At 39.5% G+C, this 26,223-nt stretch overlaps 1 protein-coding gene across 1 annotated transcript in view; it reads right to left on the reverse strand.

Moving 5' to 3' along the window:
• Positions 1–9,163: 9,163 nt before the first annotated feature.
• The window catches only part of ERICH3 (glutamate rich 3), a 104,780-nt gene continuing 87,720 nt past the window's right edge, over positions 9,164–26,223 (reverse strand). The window contains 4 exon segments of the mRNA XM_042993855.1: positions 9,164–9,234; positions 9,237–11,552; positions 15,232–15,357; positions 25,728–26,177. Of these exon segments, the coding sequence (XP_042849789.1) occupies positions 9,164–9,234; positions 9,237–11,552; positions 15,232–15,357; positions 25,728–26,177 (2,963 nt within the window).

Here is a 26,223-nt window from a genome sequence, read left to right on the forward strand (position 1 = left end):
GGAGATTTTTTTAAATCCTGAAGACTGACTCTCACCGTCAGAGATTTAAAAAATTTCCTCAGGAGAATTCTTACGTGCAGCCAAAATTGAGAACCAGAGATTTAGATTTGAGTTGTTAAGCCAATCTGTACATGCTTAAATAGGTTTGTAGTTTGTTGAATTCTGCAGAATTCTGTGCTAAGTAGACAGCCACTAACATTATGATTATTTCAGTGGGGAGAGTTTGTTCATTCTCAGAGATTTTCTTTTCTTTAAATTAATCCATGACAGGCGCGCGTGTGTGTGTGTGTGTGTCTGTACGTGCGCATGCACACACGCACCTGTGTGCGTGTGTGCATAAAATAGCTAGCATGTGGGATTTCTGCTGTCTCTAGCTATAAACCTTTGCATTGTCAGTGGGGATTACAAACAGGCAATGATAACCTTGGAGACATCCATAATCCACACAACCAAAATGTTTCACCTACACTGCGTTTGAAAACTTGCATTTCAGTGTTTGCAAAGCAATGACTAGGTTAGCAGTCCTAAAAAACAAAGTAAAAACAAGCCAAGTTTTAGAGAATGGATTTGATTAGAAATCAAGATTTTGCATCTCCAAAAAGAAAATCTGGCCGACGAGCAGCAGCATTGTGAAGTGAAATAGGCTCTGGACTAAAGATAGGCGTTCTAATCCCACTTTGTCCTTAACCAACACGTAGCCCAGTCCTCAGAACTTTTGGGCCACTGCTTTCTCAACCTGGTATCTGAAAAGGAAATGGTGGAATCTCTGATCTCTAGTGTCCCTGTTACCTCTAAAATTGTATGAAAATATCATTTTCAGTCAACAAATTTAGATGCTTCCTGCATCTTATCAATTTCAATTGAATTTGGGCTTAAATGTTCAGAACAACCTATAAAACATTATCTCAATCTGCATTTTATATCATTTAGCCATTCACTTACCAGATATTTATTGAATGTGTGCCATGTGCCAGACAGTGTTCTTGGCACAGGGAATTGAACGTGGGCCAGAACAGAGCATGCTTCTTCTCTCATGGAGCTGACACTCTATTGCAGAACAAGTCAGCCCATGTTACATGAAGTGTGATTGTCAGAACTCTCGGGTTCCTTTTTCCTTCTTCGCAGCACCTCATGTTTGCACCCTAACAGATGTACCAGAGAAGATGGCGAAGGAGAGGAAGGATGGAGCAAAAACATGGCTAAGATTTAACAACAGTCTTAAAGAGAAAGAAAGATTCTAATAAATCATCCGTTCCACCGAGGGATTAAAGGGCAATTTGTTCCTCATACCAGTCATTTCCAAACCTTTATGATTCGGGAGTATTTCTGACAACTAAAATTTCTGTGGCATATTGGGAAGTGAGGATTAGTCTACGTAGTTTTAGAACTACTTACTTGATTGCTTTCTAGCGCAGGTTAGAAAAATAGTGTTCAGGCCAAATCTAGCATTCTACCTTTCTTTTGTCAGTAAAGTTTTATTGGAACACAATCTCACTCACATAAGCATTGTCCATGGTTGCTTTTGCCCTAACATGGTAGGATTGAGAAGCTGTGACTATACATCCCACAAAACCTAAAACGTGTAACATCTGTTCCTTTATAGAAAGACTTTGCTGACCCCTGCTCTCCAACCCTGAGTCACTGTTTGAGTACAACTGTTGACTGCCTTGACTGTGTACTTGGACACACCCCAGAGGCACATTTCCTTCCCTAGAAACAGCTAGACATTGTGCTAGGATTCTTCTTCCCTGTAGCACCCCCAAGCTGCATGACCCACTCATTTATTTTTCTGACAATCACTTCAATAGTACGTAGCCAAAATAAACTTCATGCATTACTCGACCTTTTAGCAACTCACTTGAGAAAGCTGCCATGCCTTGCAGCTAGAGGAACAGCAGCCATGTGCTAGTCACCTGGTCCATTATACCAGTGCTCTTCAAATATGTTTGCTTACATAACCACTGAGAGAACTTTGGAAAGCTGTCAGGACCCCCTCGCACATTTTTTTCATTGACATCTACAAATTTTCCTATAAGTTTAAATAGTACTTACAGATGTCGTTTCTAGCATGTTATAAAATGGGATGTTTTAGGTAAAACTGTTATATCTCTTTCTTAAATGGGTCCAAAGAAATCAAAATGCTATCGCAGTTTCCTATGCATTTTATCCATGTATTGGATGTTGGGGGGGGTGCCAAGATACCCCATTCTCAGTCAATACATTCATTCCCTTGCTGGGGTGGGGTCTGCTGCTGGCTCATATCTGAGTCTCTCCACAGGAAGTGATTTTGACTGAAGGGAGCTACCACTCAAAGGTTATGCTCCCTCCTGAGGAAACAGCCAACATCAGTGACTGGCCTATAGTGGGGACTCAGAGACCCGGCTCCTTCTGCCTTTTTTTGCCATCAGAGCTCCAGAGCTCCCCACAGGATGGACTGCGGCCTTAGCGGCAATAGAAGTTTCTGGGGTGATGACATCACAGCCCATCTTCTCCTTCCACCCATTTCTGCTTCCCTCACTCTCCCATACTGTTATTCCCAAGAGCATGCCCCGGTAAACATTCTGCATGCAAGCTTTTGTTCTGGAGCATTTCCTGGGGAAACTGAACTAAGATATCCATTTTCAAAAGTATATGGCTAAGCTCTTCTTTAGCATTAGGAAATCTCACATTCTTTTTTTTCTTTTTTAAAAAATATTTATTTTTGAGAGACAGAGCATGAGCAGGGGAGGGGCAGAGAGAGAGAGGAGGGCACAGAATCCAAAGCAGGCTCCAGGCTCCGAGCTGTCAGCACAGATCCTGATGCGGGGCTCGAACCTACAAACAGGGAGATCATGACCTGAGCAAAAATCAGATGCTTAATTGACTGACCCACATAGGTGCCCGTCACATTATTTTTTTCTTAATTTCCATTCCACTTGGCCCACAGATTTTTATCCTACTGTGGTGTATTTTTATGTTTGAAAGTCTTTTTTTTAAATTATTTATTTTTTTTTAATGTTTATTTATTTTTGACAGAGAGAGACAGAGCATGAACAGATGAGGGGCAGAGAGAGAGGGAGACACAGAATCCGAAGCAGGCCCCAGGCTCTGAGCTGTCAGCACAGAGCCCAACGCAGGGCTCGAACTCACAGACTGCGAGATCATGACCTGAGCTGAAGTCGGACACTCAACCGACTGAGCCACCCAGGCACCCCATGAAAGTCTTTTTTGATTGTCCTGTCATACTTCTCTGTAACTAAATTATTGTATAATATTTAATTCAAATATTTCTTTTTTTATTTGAATTCCAGTATAATTAGCATACCATGTTATATTAGTTCCAGGTGCAAAATATAGTGATTCAACAATTCCATAAATTAATCAGTGTTCATCATGATAAGTGTGCTCTTAATCCCCTTCATCTATTTCACCCATCCCCTCACCCACCTCCCTTCAGTTTGTTATTCATAGTTCAGAATCTGCTTTTTTGTCTCTGTAAAAATTTTCTTTTTTTAAAAAAAATGTCTACTTATTTTTGAGAGAGAAGGAGAGAGAGAGAGCATGAGCCAGGGAGGGACAGAGAGAGAGGGAAAGAATCCCAAGTAGGCACTGCTCTGTTAACGCAGAGCCCCATGCCACGAACTTTGAGATCATGACCTGAGCTGAAATCAAGTCAGATTCTCAGCCACCTCGGCACTGCTAGAAAACTTTTCTTATGAATATAAGTTTCTATGTGTTAAATTTCTTCTGGGCTGAGCTATCATTGCAATAATGAGTAATATGCATTTGATCGAAACAACATACATGTATGATAAGGTTTTATAAACGTTACACATAAAAAGTAAAAGTAGAAATGCATCTCTCAAGATGGTGACTTCTAGAAGCATCTGGGTGGCTCAGTTGGTTAAGTATCTGAATTTGTTTCAGGTCATGATCTCGTGGTTCTTGAGTTCGAACCCTGCATCAGGCTCTGTGCTGCCAGCTCAAAGTCTGCTTCGGATTCTGTGTCTCCCTCTCTCACTGCCTCTCTCTCTCTCTCTCTGACTGTCTCTCAAAAATAAATAAACATTAAAAAAAAAGATGGTGACTTCTATTTTTAATTAGTTTGTGTATCTGTGAATGGATACTTTTACACTAAATGAGAGTGTTGACCATCAGTTCTATTGCATTTTCTGTTTTATTCGTATAGGTGAACAAATGTCGGATTTGTGCACATTGCACAAGAGATGGGAGTGGAAGCGGTTTGGTGTATTGTGCTGCAATATCTTCTCCGACCTCCTTCTGAGTGATTTGCCAAAAACCACAGACTGATCAAATACCAAAACTTATTTTAATGGCTTATCAGCTGATAACTCAATTAAGTCCTCAGTTGGTTTTCTTGAAAACAAAGAATTGAAAACCACTTGACTTTCAGAAGGATTCGTTAACCAGTCACTGAGGTCATTCCCATTCTCAATACCTACAACCATATTTCAAATTGTTCAGAGACCACACAGCAAGTTGGTAAATGAACGGAGACTTATGACGACACCTATGGTGAAGAGAGAACAGGAACCTGGCAAAGGGAGACCTTGAGTGCAGGCTAGTTTTTAAGTCCATTTTATGACAAAAGTGCATGTGGAGGCTGAACACTTGGAAAGTAGCCTTGCCTGTGAATCCCTTGAAACGCTTCATTTCCCTTCAGGGGACCCCCACGCCAGCTTGAAGATCTCTGTGTCACATTAGTAACAAGCTCCTGAACAAGTAAGAGATTTCTCCTATAATTATTTTCTTTAGCGTAACCTTTAGTTATAAGTAGATATTTAATAAAGACCAGGAAACATTTCACAAAGGAGGCAGAGAGCTGTTTCTTAAATAGATTTTGGCTCCAGAATCTCTGTCCCAGGAATCTTCCATGTACTCTCGTTTCCCTAATAAAACATGGGGGTATTGCATCATTGCAAAGTATTGTAAGGGTTGCACAGATTATTAAATAGTCTGAGACTTCTGGAAGGAATTTCAAAAAGAATGTGTATTTCTCAAATAATCCAGCATTTTATCTTACAGAATTTATATTTCCCTTTATAGATTTCCTGTCACAGGGCACAGTATTAAAAGAAAGGAAAACACCTAACAAAGTAAAAAGAAGGGTGAGTTTGAGAGTCACTTGAAAAAAATTCTAGTTGTATTTATTCCCTGTTCCCTTGTACCTCTTGTTCCTGGCTGTGGTGACAGGGAGATTCTTTTAAAGGACACAATCAGGTGGTATAGAAGACTGGAAGGAAATATTGTCCAAGGTCAGAAGTGGCCTCTCCTGGGCTGTCCTTGATGCTGTTGGAATATTTCACTTATTAGATGAATCTTTAAGGCTTTCTTTTCTTTTCTCAAACAATCATTTTCCAGGGGCAATAATTGTGGCAAAATTATTGGTCTTAGAAATTTTAAGGAACTCAACTATACTTCAAACTTATAACAAAGAATTTATAAAGCCATTGAAAAGGCTTAATTAAAAAAATAAGTAGCCTATTCTGCCTACCTTTACTTTGGTTGTCTACCTTTCTCTCTTCAATTATTTAAATAATTTACCATATTCTTTGATTGGCTGTAAATATAATTCCCTTCTTGCTGATACAGTATATATTAATGAGATTTGTTCTTTCCTCTTCTAAGCCACCTGAATACATCATTTAAAAGAAGTTTCCTGTCACTGTAGCCAGCTGTAAGAGATAAAAGAGAACAGGGGATAAATACAGTTGGAATTCTTTCAAAGTCACTCTCAAACTCACCCTTCCTTATTTTCTCTGTAAGTTTTTTCTCCCTCCTTCTACAAGTAAACGAAAACATGTATAAGTGTGCATATAGTATCTTAGTATCTATTAAAACATCTCTTCCTAGAAGATAGTGTGTGAGATGAAAAACATCAGTGTTTGGGGTCAGAAGACCTGAGACCGACCATGATTTTAGACAAGAACATGATTTTGAGCTTTTATTTACTTATTTATGAAATGGTGATAATTTTCCTAATATTATCTCATGTATATGAAAGACATGTTTGAATATAGACAGTCAATATAAACAGCTCAATAAACTAATTTTCTCTGCTTTATGGAGTCTAAACTTTGTAATGAAAGGACAAAGAAGATGTTCAAAGTCTAATCTTGATAAAGAATCATTCACATGTCTCATCTGTAAACATATAGTTTGTTTATGCTTTTAATGATGAAACTAGGGGAAAAATCAGTTCAGTTTCACATACAGTTTTATCAACATAGTATTTGCAGAGAAAGAATTAATTCATTTAATCAAACTATCACAACACTGAATTTCACACTTAAACCCACATGCAGATTGTAGAATTATGTTGCAGAATGTTTTGACGGAATGTGTTAAATATAAAAATAATTCAATGCAATTTCCATTTAGCACATTGTACAAAACTCATTCTTCAATGGAATTAACAAGTTTACAATCTTTCCCATAAGGTGCTATGTATTCACAGTGCTCTATGGCATTCAGGTTGAGATCAGGAAAAAATACTGTAGAGCTCCACAGTAATGCAGCTCAGTAATAAATGGAATTGGATATAATGTAGATGAAACCCACTCATAAAACTTAAGACAGACGATGGAGATCTATGGTATGCTATGGCTGATGTTCAAGCCTCAATGGGGGATGGGGCTGAAAGACCTCATAAACACATCATTGCAGCCAGAATAAAATTGAGCTTAATATGAATCCATCACTTTTATAGTGAGTGCCCTTTCCTAGAGAAAGGAAGAGAAATAGAGAGACAGAAAAAGAAAGAGAGAGACAGAGAAAGTTCACAATGCTTCTGCAATCCATTTTCCAACTGAGACTAATCCTCGGTACAATCCATAGTCCACAACAGCAGTTTCCAGACTTTAGAGTACATCAGAATTACCTGGAGGGCTTGTTAAAACACCACTGCGAAGCCCCAGCCACAGAGTTTCCAATTTAATAGGTGTGAGATGAGGGCGGGAATTAGTATTTGGAACAGTACCAGGTGATGCTGATATCCTGATCAAGGGACCACATTTTGAGAACCACGGTCCATTATAGCTTTGATCACTCAACAGCTCCTTTATTAAAATGAAACATACCTAAAAAGATAATATGCCTGGCCCCTAGGGACACAGAGTGTAGGGCAGCCAGCATAGATTATACGATGATTAAGAGCAGCTCTTCTCAATTTTAGCTCCACAGTAGAATCAACTGAATTTCAAAAACAAACAAAAAAACCCAAAAAACAAAACAGCTGACATCGACACCCATCTAAAACTAATTAAATCCAAATCTCTGGGGGAGGGGGCCAGGGGTTGAATCATTCATGAAAGTACTCCACGCAAGTCTAATGTGTACTCCAGCTGGAGAATCACCGCTTTAGGAAATTTTGTTTCACCTCCTCATGTGAGAAAAGATGGCCAAACATATGTGCCCTTTAGGGTACTGCTATATGAACAAAGATGTCTTCAAGGAAATCGAAATCTCCAGTAGGCACGCTGATGCACAACTATTTCTAGTAATATCAAGGGGTAATTTAGAAAGTGATTCTGACTGTTGATTTACAATGCCCTGCAAGGTTAGTTCACAGGTTTGAAATAACAGAACGTGGGAAGGTGAGCAGCACATTAATTTAATCCGTTTCTTTTCCATCAAATGACATCAACCAAAGAATCTAGAGTTTAGAATGTTGGTGTATGTGCTCATGTGCACTGTTTACCTGCTATAATTATTGCTACTCATTTCAGTCAGCTAAATTATTTATTACTTTGATTTAAATTTGAATGGACCTATAAATAAGGCCCCCAGGGACAAAATGCCACAAGCATTTATGTCTACCTCAGAAAGCAGAAGTACAGAAACCCACACACACAAAAACAAAGGGCATTTTGAAATAAGATTGCCACTTTACCCTTCTGGTATAAATAGGATGAATGACTATTCCTAAATGTAAGTGAATATACATGCCATAGAATCCCTTCCTGGGAGGATTTACAGGGTTAGAGCAATCCTAGTACTGAGTGTTCAAGGAAGGACCTTTAGAGCTCATTCTCACAAATCAAGTCATTAACACCCCAAGCCACGGACTTGAAATAAAACTCTGATGTTTGAAACTGGGACTAACATTCGATTAGAAATAAAAAGGAATTTAAACAGATGTGAGGACTGAGCCTTTCAGGTGCTCTTTGGTAAAAGTCAAACACTTGAGAACCATCAGTTTGGTTTGAACAGAGACACGTTAGCCATGTTGAATACGTAACAGCCTCACCGCCCTCCATTAGGAACCAGTGCCCCTAGAGAAGGTCCTACAGATCTACTCAGCTATTCTCAAGGTGTTCACCATGCTACTGACCAGCACTGCCAGATTGGGAACCAGCTCAGACAAGCACAATGATTTTTTTTTTTAAGATAAAATCTAAAGTTCTAGTGAGACGATTGGGTGCTTCTTTCCCCACTCTTTCAGTCTTCTGGAAGACATCTTTGAAATATCCTGAAAAATAACAAAAAGGATAGAACTATGAGTAAAATCACTCAGGGTAGTAGAAACAGGCACTTAAGGACATGAGGCATCAAAGAATTAGCAGGAATGCAGGAAATGCTAAAAAAATATGTTTGGCCTTTAGTTACAATCTTCAATATTTTACATATGTTTTCATAATTTGTATATATTTTTAATATTGTCATATATTTTATAATTTATGCAATATCTATATTAAACTTCACGAAAGCTGCAGAAATGAAGGCAGAGAGCCCATTGCAAGGCAAATAATCACAGCCATCCTTTTAACCACTAAAAGGTAAATGAATTCGGGAATAGAGAGTGATTCTTTTTGTCTGTGGTACATCCCTGTGGCCCATTCTCTTGATTTCATCTCTGGAGCCCCGAAAAGGAGCCACGGATTTCACCACTGCAGAGAGCTGTGCCCGCAGAGCAGAGTGTGACTCAGGGGCAAAAGGAGTAGAAATGGGTCGGGGGTGCATGTTGGCTCCACCTGGGCCTTACCCAGCCTCCGTCCTCCTGGGCTTAGGGTTAAGCAGCACAGAAGTGAAGCCGCTGTGTGCAGCTGCATGCAAGGACTGATGAGGCTTTGAGCCCACAGGGAGAGCAGAGGACCTCAGGTGGGGAATCTGTTTAGTCCTGCGAACAGAGCAGGCTTAAACTCACCTTCTGCCACAAAGTCTCTTAGGCCTTCATGTTGCTCAGGGAGACATCTGCGTTCTCACTTTCTCTTTCTCTCTCTGCACTGTAAACGCTTGCTTCTCTTGGGTTTCAGGGCAATCAGGCTTTGCAGGGAGTGTTTCCACCCCCTGTAGACTCTCTCTCCCAGGCTCTGACTCCCTCCCTGGGGACATTCTCAGGCTGAATTCCTTAGCTGCACCCAACTCCTTCTCCCTGGCACAGCCCTCCAGGCCTGCCTCGGCTCCCACCGACTCCGCTCCCTGCGTGGAATCAAGTCCCCCGCCCTCTGGATCCTGCCCTAGCTGTGGGGCCTTCCCTCCGGGATCCGAAGGGTCTCGTGGAGCCCCCACCCAGGTCCCTGTCACCATCTCCACGGCCGCCACCTCCCCCGTGCCCAGCGCTGTTTCCTCTACCACTTCCACCTTCTCTGCAGCTGCCATTTTCCCCGGTAAGTCATCCACTTCGTGCCAAGGCCCCTTGCCAGCATCATCTGACAAGGAGGAGGCTTTATTTGCCTCTGTTTTCCCCTCAGCCGTCTTCACATCTGCCAACACCTCCCTCTTCTCCTCGGTGGCCGTTCCTGCCGCTTCCCTTGGGTGGAGATCTTCATCAGCCACCGCCACTCCCCCTTGCAAACTCCCAGCCCCGTCTGTGTCCCCATTGGCCAACACTCCTGTCCCCAGGGGGCACTCTTCATTAGCCTCCTCTTCTGCGTCCCCACCCATAGCTCCTTCACTCAGCTTTTCTGCCTTCATGCAGTCTTCCTCAGAAACACCTTGGGTCATCACTGTGACCCCGGCTCCTTGCTGCCCCTGCACGGGCCCTTCCTTATCCCCGCCTTCCAATCCTGCCAGGCTATCTTGATCTTTGGCTGCACACTCCTGGGCCTCACCTGTAGCTGTGGTCATCACCTGGGGCACCTGCCCCTTTCCCGCTAGCTCAGTTTCAGGAGCTCCTAACACCCCCTCCCCTTCAGGGCCTGGCCCCTGGTTCTGCCCTGAGGGAGCCCCGTCCTCCTGGGGGAGCAGCTCTGCTCTGTCTTTGGGCTCTGGGTCCTGGGCTTCCCTCAGTCTTTCCCCTCCTTCCTCTCTCCTCAGAGCTGTTGTGTCTTCCAGTGACTTTTCGTCTGCGGGTGCCGCTTCAAACATGGTCACCTCTGTCTCTCTCAGTGAATCTCCTCCTTGCGGCCCTGTGTCTCCAAGTGATTCAGATGCCCCCATGGGTGCCTCACCCTCAGCATCACACTCCATTTCAACTGGGGGGACTTGTGTCTCTTCCTCAGGTGTCACTTCCTTCGCGGTTCCCTGCTCTTCCCCTTTAAAGTTTTGCTCTTCTTCTAAAATGTCTTCACCCTGATGTGCATTTGCCCTCCTCACCTCTCCGCTCTCAGATTCAGTTTCCTCCAGAGGTTCCTCTGGCCTCTCAATTTTCCTCTTCTCTCTCGCTACACCTAATTCCTTGGGTAACATTTCTTTCCTGTCATCTTCTTTATTAGATTCTGGCTCAGTCTCAACCTCCTCCCTTTCAGCATCTTCCTGACAAAGCTCTTCCAGGCTGTCCTCCAAAACTCCCATCCGGGGAGCCTCAGCCTTCTCAGAAGTTGAGGAGCTCAAGGGTGTCTGCCTTCCCATAACTACCTTCCTTTCTTTGGCTGGTTCTTCTCCCCCAAGCACTGCCTCTTCTGAACCATCCTCTCTCTCAGATGCAGCATCTTCCATGGCTCCCAGGTCCTCTACCTCTGCAGATGCTTCCTCTTCACTGTTCATCACATCAGGCTTTTCAGGCCCTGCCTCACTCACGGCCTCCCCTCTCTCAGCCTCTCTCATTTCCACTGTCACTGCCTCCCTCGGGGCTGCTGCCTCCTGCACACACTCTAAGTTCACAGCCGCTGCCTGGCTTGCAAACACTGTCTTCTCCGAGCCCTGCTCCTCTTTGGCAGCCACTTTCTCTGTCTCTAGCACTGTAGGCAGCAAGGCCCCCCCTTCAGGAGCCTCATCCTGACCTTCATGCAGACCTCCAGAGGCTCTGGCTGCTTCTTTCCCCCTGGGGCTTACCTCCTCTTTACCCAGCCTCTTATCCCCTTCTGCTTCTGCCTCAGCCCCACGAGTTACGCCCTGAGGGATCCCTCTTTCCTCTGTAAACTCTTCTACTAAGACTGGCTGCTCTGCTGTTGGCTTCCACTCCCCCAAGGGAACCTCATTAACCCCAGCTGTTCCCCACCATGCTGCATCCCCTTTCCCTTCTATTGTGTCCACATCCCTGTGCTGGGCAAGTTCAGCTTCCTCCACTGCCTCTTTCTTCTCCAGTGTGTCCACTTCCGAAACAACTTGATTGGATTCCTTGTTTGAGTTGAGTGGTACCCTTTCCTCCAACACAAAATTCCTATTCAGTGCTGCAAAATAAAGTTAGAAAGCAAGGTTGCTTTAATCAAAGTGCACAGGGAAGAGAGATTGTGTATAATCATACATGAGATATCTATATATAATATCAAGGAGCCACTGATATATATAAAACATTTCCTCGATTCTAGGATGCCATCGACTACATCATGCACCATGGTTAAATAATGGCTCTTCATGATGAAAAGAAGTGCTATCAATTTAATGGACACATTGATGTTAAAGGAAAATTGAATATCAGAAATGTTAAAAACAAACAAAACCCCCATATCTTACAGTAATCTCTCTCTCTCATGCACACACATACCCCTGCACACACACACACCTCCTACTTTCATTTGAAATATTAGGACTTGCAGAAAAATACACAATAAGAAAAATAGTAATTCACTTCTTAGAAATCATTGTTCCCTATAGCATCATAATATGCCTGTCCTCGGCCTGTGTTTCTTGTACTCATGTGGGCATTCGGCAACACAATCACAAAAATACAGTGTGAGCTGATTATTATCCCACACATTACTCCCACATTTTAAAGCTACTATATCTAGATTTAGTCATCAAATAACTTTATAGCTCAAGGTAAGACTTTTTACTAAAGACACCAATTTGTATTATAGGTCAGGATACCTCCCATCTAAGTTCAGAAACTGATTTGCCTTTGGCAAAACAGGATCACAGAACAAGACAGGACTTTGTAGTCTGGGACAAATTTCAACATAAATAACCTTCTTGAAGTTATTTCATAAGTTCTCATCCATAATTCCCTGGCAAATCTGGGTGTACTAGCCATCATACTTCAATAAATGTAAGTTCAGTATGTTTCTTAAAAGCTTCAAATACATTTCTTACTATTTAACAAATACATGCATTTCTGTTGAAATGACCCACGCAAAATAAATAAAGGTATGCCGTGCCAAATACCCAAAGCATTTAAATTTTCCATCTGTAGAATAATACTTAGGGAGATAAGAATTTCTAAAATGGTCATCTTAATAATTTCGCCATCAATCTAGTCTTTTTCATTTATAGAGGCTCCTGGACTAGATACTATAGGTTATCACACCAGTGTGTCAACCTCCAAATTATATAAACTTATAAAGTGGGCAAATGTGTCTTCCTCATATTTTTTATTGCTTGGCTTTTTGGTTAGCCATCTAATCCCCACCCCCCACCCCACTGCCAACAATCTTCCAGAAACCTAAAGCCCTGATCTTCTTCCCTATTCTGATATCCCATTCAGGACTGTCTTATCATTCCATTTCCTAACACAAAACACATCTGTCCTTTGTGGCATTTCCTTGGTCTCTTGCAGCTATTACAATAAGCCATTTTGAAGTAAGGCAGTGATAGCTGATATTACATTCCCCTTAAAAATATATTTGGAAGGTAACTTTTGATGTCTTCTTTCAAAGAAGTAACAGAAATTTCAGGCCTGTCAGTAGGGTGGGTGCTGACTTTTATAGGTGGTCCTCAGCATGTCACAGCAGTTATTTACTAAATTGTACCTAAAAGCTGCCAGAGGGAAATGTAGAGCCAAATGTTCATTCAGAGAACACGTAGCCAATTCACCTGAATTTTATTTCATTATTCATATTTCATTTCATCGGTCCATTGTATCTCATTTTAGATTATTACTGGATTTAAAACAAATTAAAACAAAGTGTGTCAAGTCTCTTTAATAGTATATTTGTTGCTATTCAAATTCTTGCATGAAATTATATTAATAAGTCAGTTATGAAAAACATTTAAATAAAATTCTCTGTTTTGCTAAGCTAGCCTTTAAATTTATGGATTAATTAAAGAACATTAAGGAAAATGGGGGAATAAAACTGCCTAGCCACCATATAATAATATACTGTGCCTAAATTCTGGGAGAGAAAGGGCTAATGGCATCCAGCTGAGCTATTATATGAACACGAACACCACGGGGTAGTCAGACATGACATTCCTGAGGTAAGAGAGAGAAAGTAATTGAAAGCCTTCTAAGAAGTATCAGTATGAAAACATGACATGTTTTTGGATAGTAACATCATGGACTTTTGGGGGAAAAGGAATATAAGAGACCAAGCAATATTCATAAACAGAGGCAATCTGATTTAGTGGAATGAGTGTGGACTTCAGGGTCAGATAGATCTGGATGAGAACATCAGCTCTGCCACTTCTATGTGTGGGAACTTAGGAAACAATACCTCTCTAAGCCTTCATTCTTCTATCCATAAAATGGGAATAGAAATGCTTGACTCACAGAATCCTTGTGATAGTAAACCATAAAATGCTTAGCATAGTTTCTGGCACACAGGAAGCCCTGCCGAGTCTTCCACACTCCTCTTCCACTGCTTACAATAAACCAAATTTTCTTGCTTGAATCAGAGTTGATCAAGAACAACTGCCAGGCCCGCCTTGCAGAATGTCTGTGAGCACATTGGAACACCTCTGGTGGAATGCCCACCACAAAGGATTTGAATTCTCTAAGCCCTCGGGCTCCTTCTCCTATAACTTGTCTGCTGCATATTCAAGCATCACTGGCCGTCTCCACATTACTCAGGGGGGAACTGGAGCTCAGGGAACCGGCATATGTGCAAATATCCTTGCTACCATTTATTGTGAGTAATAATGTCCTTTTTCTCTGACCCAGGAGACTTGTGTCTTCTGCTAGCACCATGAAACCATGGCTGGCAAACTTGTTTGCTTGAAAATGGGGTAAAATCTCAAATAACCTCACAGTGCTTAATGACTGTCATTAAAAATTAGAAGTCGGGGTGGGGGGGGAGGGAGGGTGCCTGGGTGGCTCAGTCGGTTGAGCATCCGACTTGGGCTCAGGTCATCTCACGGCTCATGAGTTCGAGCCCCACATCAGGCTCTGTGCTGACAGCTCAGAGCCTGGAGCCTGCTTTGGATTCTGTGTCTCCCTCTCTCTCTAGCCCTCCCCCACTCATTCTCTCTCTCTCTCTCTCTCTCTCTCTCTCTCTCTCTCTCTCAAAAATAAATATTCAAAATTAGAAGTGGGGGTAAAGTGACCATAGGATGAATGAAATGAATAACCCCTCCCCCTATATATACATACATAAATTCAAATCAGGGTGGTTTTAAAAAGCCTGCTACTAAATATGGGGAAACCTGATTTCAAGGACATGGGATGTTTGCCCCAATGCATAGGAGTCATGGTGTGTTGAGTCACTCTAATTGGAAATCTTGCAGCTGGAATACTCACCACCAAGAGCCAAGTCATATGCTGATGGCAACAAATTCTTCCCCAATTTTAAAAAATAAGGAGTTCAAATAAACCATTATGAAATGTGCCTTGGCTCTCCGGGTCTCCAGTGGGTCAGTTAGGCAAATCTTCCTCTCTAGTCAACTGACTGGGAGGCCGACTACGAAATAAGACTGATCTGAAAATCCCTACCAATATTTTGTTTTATAACCTAAAGTCTTTTTTCCCTCCAAGCTAGGCACTAATGCATTCAAAAAAGAATAATAACCTTCATATCTGATGTCAGCTTTAAAGCTCCCCTAAGGCCTCTCAACCACCTCCTGCCATCAAATTCATTAGTTGAAAAGAAAATAAAGGTGGAAGAAGGAGGAAGCAAGGGTCGGAAGATGAAAGATGGAAACGAGGCTGTCTTGCAGAGGATTTCTAAAGGTCTTTCCTAGGTAATGATGTGCCCTTACCTGCACCTGTGTCAATCTCTGGCTTCCTCCAGTGCTTCTCCTCCTCGTCTGTGCTGCTAACACCAGGCTCAGTGTCAGAGTGACAGTGGCAGCCAGGTTCCACAGCTTCTGCTACAATCTGCCCAACTGATTGGAGATCACATGAGATATCAAAAGGCATAAAAACAGGTCATGGGAACATTGCTGAGCTATTTCATATCATTTCAACAAGTGGGGTTAATTTTAAAGCATTCACATTAAAATGTGATCTTGTTTTTAAAATCTATTAAGATTAAATAGCTTCCAAGCCGTAATTTCAAAAGCACAATGGAAGATTATGAAGTACAGAAATCCATGCAAAGAAGTACTTCAAACAAAAAAGACAATAGCCAGAAGCAGTGACAGATTTGGCAAATGCACATGCAATGAAAAGATTTAAAAAGAGGTTTAGTTGCCTTTTCCTTTCTAGAAATACGTGTTATGGCTTTTATAACACCAATCATCACTGCTCTTTGAAATTGCTGAAACTACCAGAGCTGACTATACTATGAACATTTCATCCATTAGATTTTAGTGATTTGACCCCAATACTTGCTCCATGTGGACAGAGCAAAAAAGGCTATTGCATGATTCCTATATATTTGACAATAAAAGCTGTTGTAGAAATTCCTGTTATCTGCAGCTGATTACTAGTCATGGAACTTCAGAAACACAACAACCTAAGTTCAAGTCCCATATTCCATACTAACTGTGTTACCTTCGGTAAGTTCTTTGACTTAAGCCTAAGCCTCAGTTTACCCATCTGTCAAAAAAGATACCTACTCAGTGATTATTGGAAAGATTTAAAAAGTAATATATGTAGAGCATGCTTATCTTTCACTTATTAGCAGGTGCCTAAGCATTTAATAAATAATAGCTCTGATGTTGATGAGCATGTCTATTATAAGTATAACCACCCAATCTGGTAGGATTCTAGGCAACACTGTAATATCAGTTGTCTTTAGCTTCTGACATGTTCCTGTCTACATCCCTTGCCTATCATCTGATGATCCATGTTCCTAAATCCCTGACATCTACCATTATGCCACCTTCTGGTTAATTAAAGCTCACTGGAATAACACATTCTAAATAACACATTCTAAATAAACACATTCTAAATAAACACATTCTAAATAACACATCTAAAACATTAGACCTAGATCTGCCCTCCCAGATAAGAACCTATCTCCAAAATACCCTTTCCTTCTTCTCTCCCCTCCTCCCCTCCTCCCTCCCTCTATATCTATATTTCTCTTTCTCTTTCTCCCCCTCCCTCCCTTCCTCTCTCCTTTCCTTCCCTCTTTTCTTTCTTACTTTTTCTCTTTCTTTCCTCTTATGTATTGTGATTCAATTGACCCAAAGACTGTACTTCAAGAACAGAATTAGAATGGGTCTCTTGCTCACCTTAAGGTGAATTGCTAAGGGGTAGTTACTTACTGATCCATCTGTGTTTGGAAGCAAATAATGAAATGTCTGTGTCATGTGGCTTTTGGGGGGGAAAATGGAATGACTTAACTTTATTAATCTTAAGAGAACAAGCATGAAAGTGAAAATAGGTGCATCAAATAGTTCAAATATGTATTCTGTTTAAAAATTTTTTGAACATCAATTTTCCTCATTCATCCAGTATGCCAAATAAAAAAGTTTTTTACAACAATATAGTTTAGAGATGACATCAACTCATGACAATTAGATTATAGTTGGGTTTGTTGTCAAGTCAATCTTTATTTTAGGAACATAGTACATATAAGCTAAATATCATCTTGCCCACTATAATAATGTTAACAGTATATAACTAATGAGTTTAAATAAGCAGTGTTTTATGTCCTTGTGTATAAATTTGCTTGGCTGATTTCTTAAATAGAAATCCCAAAGATGGTGGGACAGGAGGATGGGAGCAAGTCTGATTTCATAGCAATTACTTGAAGCTTTGTTTCATCAGAGCCAATGAGACATCTGGGTTTTTTTCTAAGTAACCTGTAGACTATAAAGGAATATGGTTTATTATATAAATATGGAGTCATTAGGTTGTACACCTAAAATAATATAATGCACATCAATTATACCTCAATAAAAATTTTTAAAGAAATATGGTTTACAATAATAATAATAAAAAACAATGATTAAAATACACAATTAACAACTATTGAACCAAAGACTATTCTAAGAAGCCAAAAGGTATTAGCATAATGTGGAAATGACAACTCACTCAGAATGGACAGTGAAGCATGTAGTCACTCTGTCTCAGGACTGTCATCAGCACCTGGCCACGTCTGCTGGCTTGCCCCTGGAGGGTTAGGCTTTGGAAGTAGATGAGAAGGCTTTTGGAAGTAGATGTATAGTTAGGTGATGCCTGCTTCAGATTTAGCAAGAATGGGACCCTGGCCTGAGCATCAAGGACTTATTAGGTATGAGACCAGAAAAGGCTTCACTTGGTCATTTTTTCCTCAGATGTTCTGAAACTGAAACTTAAAAGCAAGAACTTGGCCAGGGTCTAACCTTGAGGGTTTCTACACAGAGGAAAGGACTGTGCACGCTGATCCCTGGCACCAGCAATGTGACACATCACTTTGTGTCCTTAACTACTTAGCTCTTCACCCCCCGAGGCTCCTCTCCTTCCCTCTCTCTAAAGATGACCATTAAAAGCAAAGGTAACTGTCAGTTCTCATAGCCTTCATAGCAAAATAGAAGAGGCTCACACAGAGAATTTCTTAGAAAAGCACCTTTTCCACTCAAATGATGTAGAATATTTTAAGATGTTTTTTAAATACCAAAATATTATTATCTGATAATGTGAGCTTTTTCATTATGAAAACATTTTAAAATAATATATACAATACTTTCCTTAACTAGGGAAATATTCTTACCTAAAACCTTAAAAGACTATAAAGTACCAAAAAGAAAAAAAAAAGGGGGGCACCTGTGTGGCTCAGTCAGTTAAGCATCTGACTTCCAGTCAGGTCATGATCTCGCAGTTTGTGAGTTCGAGCCTTGCATTGCACTCTGTGCTGACAGCTCAGAGCCTGGAACCTGCTTCAGATTCTGCATCTCCCTCTCTCTCTGCCCCTCCCCTGCTCAAGCTCTGTCTCTCCCTCTCAAGAATGAATAAACATTAAAAAAAATTTGTTTAGGTGGATTAAAAAGAGTGGGTTCTGTGTCTTTGTCTCTCTCTGCCCCTCCCCCACTCATGTTCTCTCTCTCTCTCTCTCTCTCTCCCTCTCTCTCTCTTTCGAAAATAAATAAACATTAAAAAAAATCCTAGTTTCACCATTCAGAACTACTACTTAACATATGGGTGAATCTATGTATTTTTTTAGCCTCCTGTTAGTATAGATAGCATTTTTACCCCATTTTATTCATTTACCAATGTATTGTGACTATTTCCACATATCATCAAATAAAAAAAGATTCTTCAGTAACTGCATAGAATGTTCTAATAAGTTTTTACTAAAATTTGGCTAACCAGGGGTGCCTGGGTGGCTACACTGTTTAAGCGGCGACTTCAGCTCAGGTCATGATCTAGTGGTTCACGAGTTTGAGCCCCGTGGGCTCGAGCATCCGGCTCTGTGCTGGCAGCTCAGAGCCTGGAGCCTGCTGCAGATTCTGTCTCCCTCTCTCTGCCCCTCCCCAGCTCATTCTGTCTCTCTCTCTCTCTCTTTCAAAAATAAATAAAACATTAAAAAAATTTGGTTAACCAACTGCCTGCTGTTAAATTTTGAGTTATTTCTATTTGTCCGTGTGTGTGTGCGTGTGTGTGCATGTGATTAGAAAGCTATTTTAAGGGGCGCCTGGGTGGCTCAGTCGGTTGAGCGGCTGCCTTAGGCTCAGGTCACGATCTCGCGGTCTGTGAGTTCGAGCCCCGGGTCAGGCTCTGGGCTGATGGCTCAGAGCCTGGAGCCTGCTTCCGATTCTGTGTCTCCCTCTCTCTCTGCCCCTCCCCTGCTTGCTCTCTGTCTCTGTCTCTCTCTCAAAAATAATAAACATTAAAAAAAATTAAAAAAAAAGAAAGCTATTTTAAATACCACTTATAATCATTTTTGTATTTTTTTCTGACTATTCCCTTAAGGCAAATTCTTGGAATTGGAATTACTGGCTCAAAGAGCGTATTTTTAGAAGCTTTGATACATGTTTTTTATATGTTCTTCAAAAAATGAGGTATCAAAACTAACAACTTCACCTGTAATGATGAAAGGCCATATGTCCCCATGCTTTGCCAACAATGCCACAATCTCCTCCAATTATTTCTATATTTGATAATTTTGTAATTGAAAAGTGGTGACAAGAATAGAGTTTTCACTATTAGTAGGCAAGCTTTCTAAATACATTCCTTCTTCTCTGCTTGCTTTGAAACAAAATAAACTGATCCCATCTGAAAAAATGCTAATAATCCTGAACATTTCAGTAGCAGGAGAAAGTTTTGCTAAGAACTTCTCATCTTAATTTTAAGAAGGTATGAAGTCCATAAAGGCAAAGTGAAGACATATCCAAGTTTATCCCAAGTTCCGGGTCACCTTGAATACCATCCGTGTGTTTCAATCGTTCTTTGCGTGGCCAATTACGTTCCCAGCTAGTCACCATGACAAACTTCATGACTAACACCATCTACCTACACCGTAAAGATGCTCCTGTGTTACCTCCGGCATTGAAACATGGCCCACACAAACCCAGGATTAATTACAAACTCAAGACCACAGCTGTTCGGAGATAACAGCTGCAGAGAGCTAAAGTCTGTCTTCCACACAGTAGCTAGAATAATCTTTCTAAAACTTCCAGATCATGGCATCTGTATGCTAAGACTTTTCCAGTGGTTTCCTATCTCAGAATAAAATCCTCCCTTTGGCATACAAGTATCCTCCCCCCCCACCCACCTTACCCCCATCATCTTCCCCCACTTTCTGTCTCTCCCATTCTGATCCTGTCACACCAGCCTCCTTTCCGGACCCTCACTCAGCAACTATGCTCCCCATATTTAGAGTTTCAATTTGTTATTCCCTCTGCTTCCTGTGCTTTTTCTTCAGATGACCACCCCTTTCTCAAACCATTACTCTGCCCTCTTCCCCTGATTTATTTTTCTTCTACACTTAGTCCAGGATACCTCATTACTTGTTAATTTTTTACTTCTCAGGTATATCTCTCACTACAACATAAACTCTGATACGGGCAGGGACTTGATGATGTTCACACCAAGAACAGTGTGGCATAAAGCAGATAACCAAAACATATTTATTGGCAGACAAAATCTATTGGAACAAATAACTGTGTGCTTTCACAATTCATCCAGAAATGGTATTTGGACTGCAAATCATAACACATGATTGTCTTGTTCTCTCATCAGGACCATCTAACTTGCCTGCATGATGATCAAACTGAATATTACTTTAGCCATAACATTATTTAGGTTTATATTTCCTAGCCAAGCACTATGACATCTTCCCATTTACATATAAATATATATTTTACTTTATATTACAGTACTCTATTCTTAATATTTTATTTATATTCGTGATGTATAAATTATATTAACCTCACAAATTAATCTACCTTAATTGTTTCGCCATTACAACATAAAACAAAGATCGTGCCATAATGCATTAATACAGCTTAAACTGAAAATAACAGAGAAAAATAGCACAAAAATAACACTGTGCCCTATCATATTGAATTACTTCCCAAGGACACTATCTCATTGTAGCTAGCAATTATAATCTTTCACTTTACCCACTTCACTGCATATACACATCTTTTATATCAATTCATCTGATTTGTTGGTGACAAAGCTCAGTTAATAATGTGAGATATAACATAGAAGGAAAATATCACTTTACGTTATCAGTCTGAAAGGTATGTAGGCACTGAATATAGCACTTTACTACTTTATCCACTGCTTTGATTTTAGGTAAAAACAATTCAGATTAAGTTGTGTTACTTTGGACACTACAAAACATCATTAACTGAATGTAATTTTTATAGCCCACAGACCTATTCTTAACATAATCACAGCTTTTATTCTAAATCTGGTTGAAAATGATTAATTTGGCACCATACAAATATGAGAGATAATCTTCTACACATTACCTCAGCCCCCATTTTGACCTAAGGTTCTAATCAGAGATCTAAGTAAAATAGTACACATTTCAATCTTTACCACGCCTTCTAATCTAATTTACATAAGCTGTGTTTTGCAGCATAGTCACCTGTGTGACCTTCACTTCAAGCATTAACTTCGGTTCCATCCCTCTCTCCCTGAGCCATCTAACTGAAGGCTCAATTAAGAAAAAGGAACTAGCCATAACCTCTTTGCTTGGCATCAAGCAAATCAGGACCCAGCTTATTTTATCTGAAATTTTCTTAGAATGTTTATTCATATAAGGGTCTTTGAAACTATTTATGACTTCTCTTAATCTGTTATTTTAAGTATTTACAAATTCATTGTATCATTTCCTTGAATATACTTAAAACATCAGCACCCAAGAGTTATAATCTATGCATCTTTGAATTTTGATAGTATTAATCCTTCTACATCATTCTGAACATTTTACATGTTTTTTTTGTTTGGCTGTTTTTTTGGGTTTTGTTTTTTTTTTTTTTTTTTTAGTCTACCAATGTTTTATTTTCTACCCTACTTTATTATCTTTGTCTCTGGGCCTCCATAACCCAGAAATTTTGTTCTTTTGTGGAAGATGGGTCATAGAACAAATCTACCCATTCTTGCACAGAAGGCAACATATTTTTAAGAAAATTTGCAAAGTTATAAAATAAGCACTACGATGGAATACTATGTATAGTAGATAAGAGTAAAATACAGTTATGTGCAATAATATGAAAAGATGTCGAAGACACAGTACTAAGTGAAAAAAAGCAAGTTGTAAAACAAAATGTATCATTTCCATCTGTATGTAAAAATAATATATGTATATATGTAATACATACATTCATTTATATATGTGTATAGAGAGAATTTTTTCTGGAATCAGACCTAAAAAAATATTCTCCACAGTTATGACTCTGTTGCATGGGAAAGAATAGAGGGAGAAAAGGAAAACTAGCTTTCATTTCATTTTATTTTCATTTTCTCTGTCCCATATTGTTTAAACTTTTCAACCAGGCTTTTGTAAAAAACACATTTTATCAAAAGCCTTAAAATGTAATCCAGAAATTACACTTTTTGGAACTTATCCTAAGAAAATAACTATAGGCTTTAAATTACCCTAGGTAATAAGATACTAAAGTCCTATTAACAATAGTGAAAATAAGAAAAATATAAATATCAATAATCGGGTAATGATTAAATTATATGAAAACCACAAAACGGGATAACACGCAGACACGAAACATATTTGTAAAGATTACATAATGACATAAAAATGCTTATGGTATAACATTAATAATAAAAAGCAAGATAAAACATTTTATAAAAAATATGACAACGTAAGTTTGTAAACCCAAAGTTTAGAAACTGACCAAATGTTGAAAGTAATTCCTGTGTGTGTGCTAAATCTATGGGTCATTTTTTAAAATCTGCTCTTCTCCATTTTCTATTATTTCATAAGCTATTAATAAAAAATAAACACTAACAGAGAGTCTTAGTACATGTGTTAAAGCCTAAGAAAGATTAAAAATGTCACAAACCTTGCCATCTAGTGTTGAACCTGCCTTAATAAAAAGATAACAGGGGCACCTGGGTGGCTCAGTCAGTTAAGCGGCCGACTTCAGCTCAGGTCATGATCTCGCGGTCCATGAGTTCGAGCCCCGTGTCCGGCTCTGTGCTGACAGCTCAGAGCCTGGAGCCTGTTTCAGATTCTGTGTCTCCCTCTCTCTGACCCTCCCCTGTTCATGCTCTGTCTCAAAAATAAATAAAACGTTTAAAAAAAAGTTTATAAAAAAAAATAAATAAAAATAAAAAGATAACAAAATGCTTTAGAATTATAGATGTTATCAAATCAAGAGTACAGACTTCTCATAATATTTAAGAAAAATATTTAAGATAAATCTACACACTCTTCATTTCACACATCTGGAAAAAAATAAACCACCTCACTTTCTTCCAAGTGGCATAATCCTAGACTAATGTTTCTGCTATTCCATCCATCATCTAAATACAGCCTGCATTATATGCATCTTACTTTTCAAAAAGATGTCTATCTACACAAGTCCAGGCAAACAATCTATTTGTCTGAAATGGAGGTAAAAGAAGTCATAGCATCAATGTTACTAATGAACTTTAACATCTCTACCTTTTTTGAGCAGCAGCTTGTCAAATCGTATAAATTTCCTAGATTATACATTGTATGCTCCAGAAATGAGCAATGAAATCCAAGATTGAAGACTTGAATTATTTTATAAAAGGGTTTCAAATTATTTTAACAAGAATCTCAACTCTTATATGAAAAAATCCTTTTGAAAATCTCAGGGGTCTGTGTTATAATCCCAGGGCAGAAGATGGCAACCTTTTTCTATTTAGGGCCAGTTAGTGAATTCTTAGGGCTTTATGGGCTATATGGTCTCTGCCGCAATGATTTAACTCTGCCCTTGCAATGCAAAAGCAGCGTTAATAACAAACAAATGAGCATGGCTCTGTCACAGTAAAACTTTATTTTCTGACCCTGAAGTTTGAATTGAATTGAATTTTTATGTCACTACATATTAATATCCTTTTGATTTTTTCCAACCATTTAAAAATTTTAGGGGCACCTGGCTGGCTCAATCAGAGGAGCATGCGACTCTTGATCTTGGGGTCATGAGTTTGAGCCCCAACGTTGAGTGTAGAGATTACTTAAACAAATAAATAAATAAATTTTTAAAATTAAAAAAAAAATTCTTAGCTCACTGACAATACAGGAAAAAAATAAAAGTGGTAGGCCAGATTTGGCCTGTGGGTGGAAGCTTGTCAAGTTGTTCATTCCAAAATTATTCAAATTTGCTACATAACACCATCTGAAATGTTTTTATTGTCCTCCATTCCATCTTAATAATCATACCTAACCTTTAAAGCCTTCCTCAAAAGAATCCTTCACAAAAACGTTCAAGGTGTGCTTAACCAAATGGGACTTTCCCCTTCTTTTGAAATGCCATAGCATTTGTACCTTCTCTGGTTTTACGAATGACTACTTACTGACCTTTGTCTAATTATTGGCGTGCCAAGATTTCCCCTTAGCATTTGATGGCAGGTACCCTCTGTTTCACATTACACATTTCTTATTGACCATGGTGTCCTGCACATAGTAGAAAGTTAATGATAATGATTGAATTGAAAGATAACTATTCAACATCTTCAATTCCTATATGTAGGCCACAGTGGTTTCATTACAGCTTTTAAGGTCCTATAAATGTTAGAAACATTAAAAGTATTCATAAGTTTTAAGCAGATGAATTTTAGTAATACTAAAATATGAGCACAGATTTTATCTTGGAATTAAGAAGAATGCCCACTATGTTGGCAAAGGAGACAGACGAGAGGGAGCAGGGAACAGAGAGAATTACAGGCCACAGGATCTGTGTGAAAGCCAAATATCTGGCAGGTCCAGCTGTCCACAGGACACAACTTGGTCCCTTACCTGTCCTACTAAAGTTGAGAAAGACATCAAACTTTCCACATGTCTAACGTCCTGGGACCTGATTACTGTGGGACACTCTCCACTCTTCCCATGTCAGATGGAACTATGCTGCATACTCATTCAGGAACCCCTGGGTCAGGAAGTTACTTAGTTTCAGAGAAGAACTCAAAGTAAAGTTAGGGGTTTTCTATGAAATTTTCATATTTTTATCTAAATTTAAATTCCTATTGCGCAGATACAATAGACAATCTTTAAAATCTGGAACTACTGTGCTTGAATTCAAATCCTAGGAATGCTTCTTATTAGTTGTATAATCCTTGACAAGTTATTTAACCTCTCTGAGACATAATTTTGTCACCTATGAAAAAAGAGATGATGATAATAGAACCTAACTATGGGGATATTGGGCTATTATGGGGAGTAGATGAGTTAATATATGTAAGTGTTTAGAACTGGCACATAGGAAGTACCTACCAATGTTAGCTCTGTGTGTGTGTGTGTGTGTGTGTGTGTGTGTGTATACGTATATGTGTGTGTGTATATATATATATAAATGCATATATAGCTAAGAACAAATAGTATTCCTAGTATTAAATAACCTCTAAAAAGCCACACATACCCTTGCCTTCAGACACATATTGTGTTTTATTTGATTCTTGAAAGAGAATTACCATAAGAAGGAATTTACAGAAAATAGGAAACGAGCTATATAAGGTTTATCAAGTAATTTTTAAAACGCAGTAGAAGAAAAACAGCAAGCTGAGTGTACATGTATGATTATGTGATGAAGAGAGAAATAAGAAAATAATTGAATGACTCTGGCATTATCACAATAGTATTTCCCAAGCTTTGGCAGAATGCAATGACCAAAATCAGCTTCCATGCATGGGAACAATGGCAGGTCAACTCAATGGCCATACTTACCACCTTTCTCCACCCTATAGGGACCTGCTTTTTTGTCCTTCACCTTAGCAGTGCTTCCTTCCCAAAGCTTACTTTTATCCTTTTCTTTTTCTTCCTTGGAAACATGTTCCCTGGACTTCTCAGATATGCCCTCTGCAATCACTTGGGTTCCTTTCTCCATTTCTTCTTCAAGAACATTCTTCAAGCATTCCTCTATTGGCAAAGGCTTGGTCTCTGCATCTGCTGTCATTATTTCTTGGTCTTCAATTTCAACTTCTTGGGAATCCTCAATTGGAAGGCAGGATTTTCCTGCCTCATCATTTTCACTCGACTCCTGAAAAGATGAACTTCTGGAACTTTTGTTTGGACTGTTCTCAGTGTGGGCTTCCCTATCCCCCAGTGTGGATTCATCTTCACTGCAACTAGAGCATGGGTGACTTCTGGATGAGGACGATGAAGCAGTTTTTATATCTAAAAAACAAAAATGATGATATCATTGTTTTTCCATTAAGCAATT

The sequence above is a fragment of the Panthera tigris genome, chromosome C1, assembly GCF_018350195.1.
Source record: "Panthera tigris isolate Pti1 chromosome C1, P.tigris_Pti1_mat1.1, whole genome shotgun sequence".
NCBI lineage: Eukaryota > Metazoa > Chordata > Mammalia > Carnivora > Felidae > Panthera > Panthera tigris.